Source organism: Rutilus rutilus, assembly GCF_951802725.1.
Source record: "Rutilus rutilus genome assembly, chromosome: 3".
In the NCBI taxonomy this organism is placed as follows: Eukaryota; Metazoa; Chordata; class Actinopteri; order Cypriniformes; family Leuciscidae; genus Rutilus; species Rutilus rutilus.
The window spans coordinates 1,881,922-1,894,340 of record NC_140211.1 but is presented as its reverse complement, the minus strand read 5'-3'; the positions used below and the strand labels follow the sequence as shown (position 1 = coordinate 1,894,340).

Here is a 12,419-nt window from a genome sequence, read left to right as displayed (position 1 = left end):
AATTTAAGGAGGTGAAATATAAATATATATATATTTTTCGGTATTTTTTACCGTATTTAATCATAGTATAATTTGCACCCTAAAAACAGAAAGTTTTCCAGCACCACTGTATCAGTCTGAGTGTGTGTGTGTGTGTGTGTGTGTGAGCGTCTCACGGGCGTATGTTCAGCATGTCTCTGAAGCCCTCCGGTGTGCTGCAGCACGAGGCCGTGTGTGTGTGTGTGTGTGTGTTGCTGAGCAGCTGCAGGGCGCGGTCTTTGGTCCAGGTCATGTGGACCCGCCGGTGGTCCGAGCTCTTCTCCGGCCCGTCGGTGTCGTCGTCCTCGTCAGAGCCGATGCTCGTCAGACGCAGCATTGAGTTCCTGTCCTTCACCAGCTGTGCCTGACACACACACACACACGCTTCAGAACACACTCACACACTCTATCAATGTTATAGCAATATTAGGCTGCTCACTTTAAGAGCTGCACCGGTCCAATATACTGATACACATCTGAGAAAAATGTTGATTTATTGATAGTTTTAGCTTCAGATAACTATAATAATAACCCTCATTATTCGTGGTAGGTTCTGTGTCTACTGCTGTCTCTCTAGGGTTCTGTGTCTACTGCTGTCTTTCTAGGGTTCTGTGTCTCCTGCTGTCTCTCTAGGGTTCTGTGTCTCCTGCTGTCTCTCTAGGGTTCTGTGTCTCCTGCTGTCTCTCTAGGGTTCTGTGTCTACTGCTGTCTCTCTAGGGTTCTGTGTCTCCTGCTGTCTCTCTAGGGTTCTGTGTCTCCTGCTGTCTCTCTAGGGTTCTGTGTTTCCTGCTGTCTCTCTAGGGTTCTGTCTCCTGCTGTCTCTCTAGGGTTCTGTGTCTACTGCTGTCTTTCTAGGGTTCTGTGTCTACTGCTGTCTTTCTAGGGTTCTGTGTCTCCTGCTGTCTCTCTAGGGTTCTGTGTCTCCTGCTGTCTCTCTAGGGTTCTGTGTCTCCTGCTGTCTCTCTAGGGTTCTGTGTCTCCTGCTGTCTCTCTAGGGTTCTGTGTCTCCTGCTGTCTCTCTAGGGTTCTGTGTCTCCTGCTGTCTTTCTAGGGTTCTGTGTCTCCTGCTGTCTCTCTAGGGTTCTGTGTCTCCTGCTGTCTCTCTAGGGTTCTGTGTCTCCTGCTGTCTCTCTAGGGTTCTGTGTCTCCTGCTGTCTCTCTAGGGTTCTGTGTCTCCTGCTGTCTCTCTAGGGTTCTGTGTCTACTGCTGTCTCTCTAGGGTTCTGTGTCTCCTGCTGTCTCTCTAGGGTTCTGTGTCTCCTGCTGTCTCTCTAGGGTTCTGTGTTTCCTGCTGTCTCTCTAGGGTTCTGTCTCCTGCTGTCTCTCTAGGGTTCTGTGTCTACTGCTGTCTTTCTAGGGTTCTGTGTCTACTGCTGTCTTTCTAGGGTTCTGTGTCTCCTGCTGTCTCTCTAGGGTTCTGTGTCTCCTGCTGTCTCTCTAGGGTTCTGTGTCTCCTGCTGTCTCTCTAGGGTTCTGTGTCTCCTGCTGTCTCTCTAGGGTTCTGTGTCTCCTGCTGTCTCTCTAGGGTTCTGTGTCTCCTGCTGTCTCTCTAGGGTTCTGTGTCTCCTGCTGTCTCTCTAGGGTTCTGTCTCCTGCTGTCTCTCTAGGGTTCTGTGTCTACTGCTGTCTTTCTAGGGTTCTGTGTCTCCTGCTGTCTCTCTAGGGTTCTGTGTCTCCTGCTGTCTTTCTAGGGTTCTGTGTCTCCTGCTGTCTCTCTCTTTCTAGGGTTCTGTGTCTCCTGCTGTCTTTCTAGGGTTCTGTGTCTACTGCTGTCTCTCTAGGGTTCTGTGTCTACTGCTGTCTCTCTAGGGTTCTGTGTCTCCTGCTGTCTCTCTAGGGTTCTGTGTCTCCTGCTGTCTCTCTAGGGTTCTGTGTCTCCTGCTGTCTTTCTAGGGTTCTGTGTCTCCTGCTGTCTCTCTAGGGTTCTGTGTCTCCTGCTGTCTCTCTAGGGTTCTGTGTCTCCTGCTGTCTCTCTAGGGTTCTGTGTCTCCTGCTGTCTCTCTAGGGTTCTGTGTCTCCTGCTGTCTCTCTAGGGTTCTGTGTCTACTGCTGTCTCTCTAGGGTTCTGTGTCTCCTGCTGTCTCTCTAGGGTTCTGTGTCTCCTGCTGTCTCTCTAGGGTTCTGTGTCTCCTGCTGTCTTTCTAGGGTTCTGTGTCTCCTGCTGTCTCTCTAGGGTTCTGTGTCTCCTGCTGTCTCTCTAGGGTTCTGTGTCTCCTGCTGTCTCTCTAGGGTTCTGTGTCTCCTGCTGTCTCTCTAGGGTTCTGTGTCTCCTGCTGTCTTTCTAGGGTTCTGTGTCTCACAGTAGTGTCTACTGCTGTCTCTCTAGGGTTCTGTGTCTCCTGCTGTCTCTCTAGGGTTCTGTGTCTCCTGCTGTCTCTCTAGGGTTCTGTGTCTCCTGCTGTCTTTCTAGGGTTCTGTGTCTCCTGCTGTCTTTCTAGGGTTCTGTGTCTCCTGCTGTCTTTCTAGGGTTCTGTGTCTCCTGCTGTCTCTCTCTTTCTAGGGTTCTGTGTCTCCTGCTGTCTTTCTAGGGTTCTGTGTCTACTGCTGTCTCTCTAGGGTTCTGTGTCTACTGCTGTCTCTCTAGGGTTCTGTGTCTCCTGCTGTCTCTCTAGGGTTCTGTGTCTCCTGCTGTCTCTCTAGGGTTCTGTGTCTCCTGCTATCTTTCTAGGGTTCTGTGTCTCCTGCTGTCTTTCTAGGGTTCTGTGTCTCACAGTAGTGTCTACTGCTGTCTCTCTAGGGTTCTGTGTCTCCTGCTGTCTCTCTAGGGTTCTGTGTCTCCTGCTGTCTCTCTAGGGTTCTGTGTCTACTGCTGTCTCTCTAGGGTTCTGTGTCTCCTGCTGTCTCTCTAGGGTTCTGTGTCTCCTGCTGTCTCTCTAGGGTTCTGTGTCTCCTGCTGTCTTTCTAGGGTTCTGTGTCTCCTGCTGTCTTTCTAGGGTTCTGTGTCTCACAGTAGTGTCTACTGCTGTCTCTCTAGGGTTCTGTGTCTCCTGCTGTCTCTCTAGGGTTCTGTGTCTCCTGCTGTCTCTCTAGGGTTCTGTGTCTCCTGCTGTCTTTCTAGGGTTCTGTGTCTCCTGCTGTCTTTCTAGGGTTCTGTGTCTCCTGCTGTCTCTCTAGGGTTCTGTGTCTCCTGCTGTCTCTCTAGGGTTCTGTGTCTCCTGCTGTCTCTCTAGGGTTCTGTGTCTCCTGCTGTCTCTCTAGGGTTCTGTGTCTACTGCTGTCTCTCTAGGGTTCTGTGTCTCCTGCTGTCTCTCTAGGGTTCTGTGTCTCCTGCTGTCTCTCTAGGGTTCTGTGTCTCCTGCTGTCTCTCTAGGGTTCTGTGTCTACTGCTGTCTCTCTAGGGTTCTGTGTCTCCTGCTGTCTCTCTAGGGTTCTGTGTCTCCTGCTGTCTTTCTAGGGTTCTGTGTCTCACAGTAGTGTCTACTGCTGTCTCTCTAGGGTTCTGTGTCTCCTGCTGTCTCTCTAGGGTTCTGTGTCTACTGCTGTCTCTCTAGGGTTCTGTGTCTACTGCTGTCTCTCTAGGGTTCTGTGTCTCCTGCTGTCTCTCTAGGGTTCTGTGTCTCCTGCTGTCTCTCTAGGGTTCTGTGTCTCCTGCTGTCTTTCTAGGGTTCTGTGTCTCCTGCTGTCTTTCTAGGGTTCTGTGTCTCACAGTAGTGTCTACTGCTGTCTCTCTAGGGTTCTGTGTCTCCTGCTGTCTCTCTAGGGTTCTGTGTCTCCTGCTGTCTCTCTAGGGTTCTGTGTCTCCTGCTGTCTCTCTAGGGTTCTGGGTTCTGTGTCTCCTGCTGTCTTTCTAGGGTTCTGTGTCTCACAGTAGTGTCTACTGCTGTCTCTCTAGGGTTCTGCGTCTCCTGCTGTCTCTCTAGGGTTCTGCGTCTCCTGCTGTCTCTCTAGGGTTCTGTGTCTCCTGCTGTCTTTCTAGGGTTCTGTGTCTCCTGCTGTCTTTCTAGGGTTCTGTGTCTCCTGCTGTCTCTCTAGGGTTCTGTGTCTCCTGCTGTCTCTCTAGGGTTCTGTGTCTCCTGCTGTCTCTCTAGGGTTCTGTGTCTCCTGCTGTCTTTCTAGGGTTCTGTGTCTCCTGCTGTCTTTCTAGGGTTCTGTGTCTCACAGTAGTGTCTACTGCTGTCTCTCTAGGGTTCTGTGTCTCCTGCTGTCTCTCTAGGGTTCTGTGTCTCCTGCTGTCTCTCTAGGGTTCTGTGTCTACTGCTGTCTCTCTAGGGTTCTGTGTCTCCTGCTGTCTCTCTAGGGTTCTGTGTCTCCTGCTGTCTCTCTAGGGTTCTGTGTCTCCTGCTGTCTTTCTAGGGTTCTGTGTCTCCTGCTGTCTTTCTAGGGTTCTGTGTCTCACAGTAGTGTCTACTGCTGTCTCTCTAGGGTTCTGCGTCTCCTGCTGTCTCTCTAGGGTTCTGCGTCTCCTGCTGTCTCTCTAGGGTTCTGTGTCTCCTGCTGTCTTTCTAGGGTTCTGTGTCTCCTGCTGTCTTTCTAGGGTTCTGTGTCTCCTGCTGTCTGTCTAGGGGTCTGTGTCTACTGCTGTCTGTCTAGGGGTCTGTGTCTACTGCTGTCTCTCTAGGGTTCTGTGTCTCCTGCTGTCTCTCTAGGGTTCTGTGTCTCCTGCTGTCTCTCTAGGGTTCTGTGTCTCCTGCTGTCTCTCTAGGGTTCTGTGTCTCCTGCTGTCTCTCTAGGGGTCTGTGTCTCCTGCTGTCTCTCTAGGGGTCTGTGTCTCCTGCTGTCTCTCTAGGGGTCTGTGTCTACTGCTGTCTCTCTAGGGTTCTGTGTCTCCTGCTGTCTCTCTAGGGTTCTGTGTCTCCTGCTGTCTTTCTAGGGTTCTGTGTCTACTGCTGTCTTTCTAGGGTTCGAGGGACAGTGAAACCTACAAGCAGACAAAACAAGACACACTACGGGTGTGCGATACTGACAAAAAAAAATCTATATTTCTCGATATTTTCTGGGATTTTATTGATAACGATAATTAGATTAATAATTTTATGGGTATTTTAACTTTATAAAGACGTTTTTAACCTATTTAAATGTATGCATCATATTTTGTGTCAAATCGGGGGCAATATCAATGAGTGAGTGAGTCATTGAATCATTCAACAAGTCACTGTTAATGAGTGAGTGAGTCATTGAATCATTCATCAAGTCACTGTTAATGAGTGAGTGAGTCATTGAATCATTCAACAAGTCCCTGTTAATGAGTGAGTGAGTCATTGAATCATTCAACAAGTCCCTGTTAATGAGTGAGTGAGTCATTGAATCATTCATTCAACCGACTCGTTCATTCAGTAAGGAGACACTGCTGTGTGTCGCTCAGAGACGTGAAACCGTCCTGGATCTTTGTCTGGAACTATTTTTTGATGGCGAAATGGACAATATTGTGTCTCAAATCTAAGTCACTAAATATTAACTTCTTTTTTATTGACCTGTTGTATAAAATCAACAAATCACACTTGTAATCGTGCTGATATCTGGAGAAAAACGGCACTCTTCATGTGCTATTGACTACATTAAATGATATAAATATAAAAGATATACAGATGTGTTTTTGCCCTTTATCTTGAATATTGAGGGCATTATAAATGCATTTTAATAGAGTAAATTACACAATGCTCACATTGTTAAAAAGCAATCAGGATATATATCGCACACCCCGACTACACACGAACACACACTCTCTTAGCCTTCAAACACAGGCTACGTCTGTCACTAGAGCTGAACGAAAGCTTGAACTCACGTCATCAAAGCTCCAGCGAACTCTCTTCAGATCGAGTCCAGGTGAAAGGTCACATGAGCAGATGAAGTGAGCATTTCATATGAACACACACACACACACACACACACACACGCTCTCTCTTCGCTCACCTCTCTCTCTCGGTCCGACTTGGAGAGACGCATCTGCCGAAGCATCTGCGATCTCTGCTCCATCATCAGAGTCCTCTCGTACGTGTACGCGCTGATGTCACTGTCGTGCTGAAAGACACACAACGACCTTTGACCTTTAACTCACAAAATCTCACCATAAATCAGATTATAACATGCTGACATATTCAACTACAAAACAGGTTTTATTCAATATGTACATGTTTTGAAAATGGAAACCAATCAGATCAACGTGTGATCGTCAACCAGTGGATCTCTGAGCTGAGTGAGTGAGTGGAGGCGGGGCTCATTTGCATATTCATAGAACCGCGCATACTAAATGAGGCGAGGGTGTCGAGTTACATTCAAGATATTTTAAGGCATGAAGAATTTTTTCAAGGAAAAAACGTTTACAAATGTAATTTTGGTGATTAAAGACGAGCTTAAGGGATAAAATTATTGACTACAGGGAGACTTTAACACATACGAACTTGGATTTTATTGGTACGATAATAATGTGTATAATAGGGATGGGAATCGAAAACATTATCCATTTAAAATATGTTACACTTTATTTTTAAGGTGTCCGTGTTACAGTGCATTTATGAACTGAGTATTATAAATAACTACATGTACTTACTACAGGGTCAGAGTTAGAATTAAGGTTTGCTTTAGGTTATTTGCCTGTAATTATGCATAATTTACTGTTATTACTACAGTAACTACATGTGTTACAAGGACACATGTTCGCAGAGTGTGTTGCTCACCATCTCCACGACCTCCACGTAGGCGTCGATGCGCAGGTGGTACAGGAACGTGGCCAGGTCCTTCTTCATCTGGATGGAGTTGTCCTCCATCTGAGCCACGGTGAAGATGCGCATGGAGCACTTACGCCACACCTGACACAAACATCGGCATTTACTCCACATACAACATCACATGACTATCAACTCTTGTTTTCTGTGAAACTGACCACAATTAAGTGAGTTTATGATTACACTGGAACAGAAATCCACTTAACTCAAAGGGAAGTTCTTCATTTAGCTTTTAGTTAAGGGTTTTCTGTTTATTGAAGTGATAACTTATTTTTATTTGGTTTATTCTCACTATACAGTTGTGTGAGGGTGTGTGTCTGAGAGTGTGTAGTCATGCCTTCATTTGCTAGGCTTGGTAAATGTTTTTATACACGTATGTATTAATTAATCATTTATGTTTTATCTAGAGGTAAAGGGAAGGAGGCGTTCACAGGGGAGACACTAGTGACACTTCAGGACTACAGATGAATAAAGAATAAAGATGTTTAGGTATTGGTATTGTAAAACAGGATATATATAGAAACACACACACACACACACACACCTTGTGTTGTCTGAGCAGGAATGGCAGAAGCATCAGCATCCCTCCGTCATGCACGATCCACCACACGTCGATGAAGCCCTCGGTGCACGGCTCGCTGTTGCTCGGGAACAGAGAGATGTTCTTGGGCACCAGTAGAGCCAGATGAGCCGTCGTGGTGACGCGCACCGTGTCTAAACCAGGAGAGAGAGACTGAGAGAACTCCCTCACAAAACACTCATCGCAGAATCAGGGCCCTATCTTGCACCCAGCGCAATTGACTTTGTACACCGACGCATGTTTCATTCCTATTTTGCTTTTCCCTCCACAGAAGCACGTCGCTAAACTAGGGAATGAACTTGCGCTCCCTGGGCGGTTCAGCGCAAAAAAGGAGGCGTGTTCCGGCGCAAACGTTCCCTGGTGCTATTTTACTGTTCCATAAAACAATTGCGCCACTGGCCAGAAAAAACCTAGTCTAAAGTCAGTGACGCGTTGTGCGTTGTTCATTATGCTATTTTAAGGCCGCATGCTTGACCATAATGTATAGAGTGCACAAACGCTCATACACTGTGATTCTCTAATCTACACAGAAGCAGCAGTTTTCATTTTTGCAAATCATATTATTACAAACGATAGATAGATAGATAGATAGACAATTTATTATAAATATAATAATTTATTATAAAAGCATACATCTAGCTTACACATTTACCCACATTATTATATGCCTGTTTAGCCGAAGCTAATTTGTGTGTGTTTCTCCCATCCCCAATGTCACTTCTCTGTGTTTTACGGCCGTGACGAGAGCGTTGCTCTCCTCGGCTGTGAACCGCTCTTGGCGCGCGCCTGGCAAATCCGCCGTTATAATAGCAATACGCCAAGGAAAAAGTGCGTCTGCTCTTAAAGGGAATGTGAGATGATGCTCTGATTGGTTTATTTCACGTTACGCCCAAACCACACCTATGAATAATGAAGCTACTTCAGACCAACCCCTTTTAGATTTGCGCCGGGCGCAAGAGTCATTTATCCCGCCGGGAAAATAGCAACAGCGCCAAGACCCGCCCACAAAGTTACTTGCGCTTTGCGCTTTGACACTTGCGTTTCAGATCGTTAAAATAGGGCCCTCAGTGTCTGAAACGTCTCTCTAAACCCCGCCTCTCTGAGAGCTGCTCTGCTGTGATTGGTCAGAAAGCAAACGCTCATTATCATATCTGAATCTCAGCTCTTGATCACAGTGATGCGGACAGTAACGATGGCATGGGTTTCACCGTATCAGTCTCATCAAAACAGCGTCTTACTGACGACTCGTTTCAGTTCAGAATCACTTTCTGTTAGGAGACAAAAACTTTGATCTTTGCAGAACTTTTAGATTATATTATATATTATATTAATTAGATTCTATCATCATAACAAAAATCATAATAAAAAATGGTCATCTGAAAACACATAATAGGGGCTCTTTAAAAGCCTCAGAACTGATCTCAGCGATTCATTTCGTTTATTACAATTAAAACCATTTAAAGTATATTTTTGTTACTTCGATGGAGAGAACACGTAAACACTTGAGCGGACTGAAAGGGTGGAAACTGAAAGGACTGCGCGTGTGCAATGACGTAGAAGAGCGTAATGACGCGCGACACATAGCAAGGTTACATCATGTTACCTTGTAAAATACACTGTTGCAGTTTTGTGCGCGTGGACGTCATGGCAACGTACAACACAAAGTACCTCACGCGGTCTGAAGACGCGTCTTTTTTTCCGGCACCGCTTGATCCATTAATACTAACACCTTCTCTTCTTTTCTATTCTATATCTATCTAGCTATGACATATAATAAAGGTACATGTACTGCGTTAGACTACACTGGGAAGGGTCATAGCACTTGCATACTGTTGTCCTACTGTTAGTTTGACTGCTTCTATTGGTCGCTTTGGATAAAAGCGTCTGCTCAATGATTAAATGATGAACTGTAATCCCCGAGGCGTGTGCAGGTGTGCTGGGAGGACACTCACTGATGAAGGTCTTCCAGCTCTGCGGGTCTTCGCTCTGCCTCCAGGCGAGTGGCCAGCCCATGACCACAGTGTTGTGCCTCATGCCACCCAACCCGCTGGACTGGATCATGTGACTGATGCCCTCGCGGGGCTTCTGGGCCACGATGCAGTGGACGAACCCCTTGACGCGCTCCTTCTCCATCAGATGCCGGAGAGTCTGGGAGGAACAGAGAGACGTTTCAGGAAGAGTGACTCCTGGAACTCAATTCAGCAGCTTTACAGAAAGAGCATGAGTCCACATTACAGTTTACAGTGATCTGTTATCAGAGGAGACTGTCCAAGTTATGCATTTCAGAAATGTACATATACAAATCACAGTTAGCTAAAAATGTAGTAATTTAATGTCAATTAATTTGGGTCACACAACCCAAAGCACAAGATAAAGATAAGTCTTGTGTTTCAGGCTCTACTAGAGCAGGTTTATTGATTATTAGCCCCTCCTTCTGAAAAGCACACTGTGCTCTGATTGGTCGGCTGGAGCAGTGTGTTGTGATTGGTCAGCGCTTCGAGTGTGTTTGGGAAATGTCCCGCCCCTTACAATATCCGACAGTTTAACACACTACTAACTCACTCAACCAGGCCCCGCCCCTTTATTCTGCGTATGAATTATTATAATGAGGAATATTGTGACGTGTTCCCGGAAGAAACTCAAGACTACGATGGAGGCGTTTCAGGAGTTCAGGAACAGTGGGAAAAGCAGCATAGGTCCTCTGTAAGATTCGTTCACATTTGTTCCCGTGACAGACTGTGATTAGCGTGAACAAACCTGCTCCGCCGCCAGAGCCTCGCCGTAGGTCTGCAGGAAGTTCCCCGGGATGACGGTTCCCACGATGGTCAGGCCTTTCCCTGCTTTCAGCTGAGACGCGAACGTCAGCAGACGCGGAGATTTGACGTGAGCGTCTTCGTCGAGCTTCAGCAACACCAGCAGCTGCGGCCTGAGCCAGACACGCAAACACACATATCATGAGGGAAACATGTTCAGGACGTCTCATTTCCCACCATTAAAATGCAGATTCATGATATAGCATCCGCCATTATGCAGAATTCTGCACGCGTGTGTCTTTATGAGTCACTGAATCATTCTTTAAACTGTCTTTATGAGTCACTGAATCATTCTTTAAACTGTCTTTACGAGTCACTGAATCATTCTTTAAACTGTCTTTATGAGTCACTGAATCATTCTTTAAGCTGTCTTTATGAGTCACTGAATCATTCTTTAAACTGTCTTCACGAGTCACTGAATCATTCTTTAAACTGTCTTTACGAGTCACTGAATCATTCTTTAAACTGTCTTTATGAGTCACTGAATCATTCTTTAAACTGTCTTTATGAGTCACTGAATCACTTTAAACTGTCTTTACGAGTCACTGAATCATTCTTTAAACTGTCTTCATGAGTCACTGAATCATTCTTTAAACTGTCTTTACGAGTCACTGAATCATTCTTTAAGCTGTCTTCATGAGTCACTGAATCATTCTTTAAACTGTCTTTACGAGTCACTGAATCATTCTTTAAACTGTCTTTACGAGTCACTGAATCACTTTAAACTGTCTTCATGAGTCACTGAATCATTCTTTAAACTGATTTGTTCAAAACGCAGATTCATTCAGTAATAAAGCACCGCTATCTGGTGCTCAACGGTCCCACTGTGGCTTTATCTGGAATTATTGGTTGAAATATCCAACAAAATGTATCTGTGTGTGTGTGTGTGTGTGTGTGTGTACCTCCAGTTCTTGGTGTGTGGCGGTCCTTCCTCGAGCCGGAGCAGAGCGAAGCGAGCCGCGCTGAGAGACAGACCTCTGATGCCGTCGCCCCACTCCTTCTCTGCTCTGAACACACACACACACATCATGATGCTAAAGGTCAATGAACACATCAGTTATTTAGGTTTGGGAACAGAGTCAGAGATTTCACACACTCACAATCACACACACTCACAAACACACACTCAACACTCACACTCAGACAATCACAACCACACACACTCTCACTCACAAACACACACTCACACTCACACTCAGACAATCACAACCACACACTCACAAACACACTCTCACTCACAAACACACACACACACACTCACGTACCCGTGGTACTCTATGTATTTGTAGATCATTCCGGCTATCACCATGGCGACGATAGCGTAGTACCATGACGATATGAACATGAGAGCCAGACAGATCACCATCCCTAGAAACGACAACGTCCTGAGGGCGACAGGAAATGACATCAGCAGATGCCAGCGGAGTGTGTGTATGATGACAGGAGTGTGTGTGTGTCGCACCAGTGGTAGTATGAGAATCGCGGTCTCCAGTTGGGCGTTCTGAGCAGCGTCTGCAGAGCGCAGGCCAGGTTCACGAACAGATAACACATCAGGAAAAACCTGCCGACACACACACATCAAATCAATCAAACAATTACAATTACATATATATTATAGCGACAAGCCGCCATTAATGGGTCAAGCACAAAGTCGTCACGATAACTCATGCAACATTGAGCAATTAAAGACACATTCATTATTTCATTTCTTTTGACCACAAAGTGCTTTTGGAGTACCTTCAGGGCATTGTGTTGAAGACACAGACCACGTTTCGTAACGATACACAAAAGCGTTAGTAAAACACACCATTTTACGCCAAAATTCAAAATGGTCGACGCCAAAAATGGCCGACACCCAAATTGGCCGATATGGGGAAACTGGGTATCGTTCAACTCGCCGTGTTTCACCGAATCTAAAGAGACCAGTTTTGTAGTTGCAGGGCTCGACATTAAGCCATTTCATCTGCTTGTCCTTTGGATAAGTCATTCACTTGTCCGAGTAAAAAAGTTGCTTGTCCGGAATTTTTGTGTGTGTGTGTGTGTGTGTGTGTGTGTGTGTGTGTGTGTGTGTGTGTGTGTGTGTGTGTGTGTGTGTGTGTGTGCGTGTGTGTGCGTGTGTGTGTGTTTGTGCGTGTGTGTGTGTTTGTGCGTGTGTGTGTGTGTGTTGTAAATATAATTTATTCTGAAGAAATATTCTCATCTGTGTTCAATCAGCTCTGATATATTTAAATATGCATATTGTCATATCTGCACCTTTAAAGAGCATTTCCCCCTAATCTTATTAAATGTATGCTTCATCTTTCGTTTTAAATTTTCAAATTTGATCAATAAATTAAATTAGAAGAG

At 45.8% G+C, this 12,419-nt stretch overlaps 1 protein-coding gene across 3 annotated transcripts in view; it reads right to left on the bottom strand.

Moving 5' to 3' along the window:
- slc12a6 (solute carrier family 12 member 6) overlaps positions 1-12,419 on the bottom strand; it is a 60,859-nt gene that overhangs the window by 4,239 nt on the left and 44,201 nt on the right. For all 3 annotated transcript variants that reach the window (XM_084404974.1, XM_084404973.1, XM_084404975.1), the window contains 9 exons: positions 11,536-11,634; positions 11,339-11,458; positions 10,976-11,080; positions 10,018-10,186; positions 9,213-9,408; positions 7,225-7,394; positions 6,633-6,764; positions 5,869-5,976; positions 156-382 (listed from right to left, as the gene is read on the bottom strand). In XM_084404974.1, the coding sequence (XP_084261100.1) occupies positions 156-382; positions 5,869-5,976; positions 6,633-6,764; positions 7,225-7,394; positions 9,213-9,408; positions 10,018-10,186; positions 10,976-11,080; positions 11,339-11,458; positions 11,536-11,634 (1,326 nt within the window). The remainder of the gene's footprint in view (positions 1-155; positions 383-5,868; positions 5,977-6,632; positions 6,765-7,224; positions 7,395-9,212; positions 9,409-10,017; positions 10,187-10,975; positions 11,081-11,338; positions 11,459-11,535; positions 11,635-12,419) is intronic.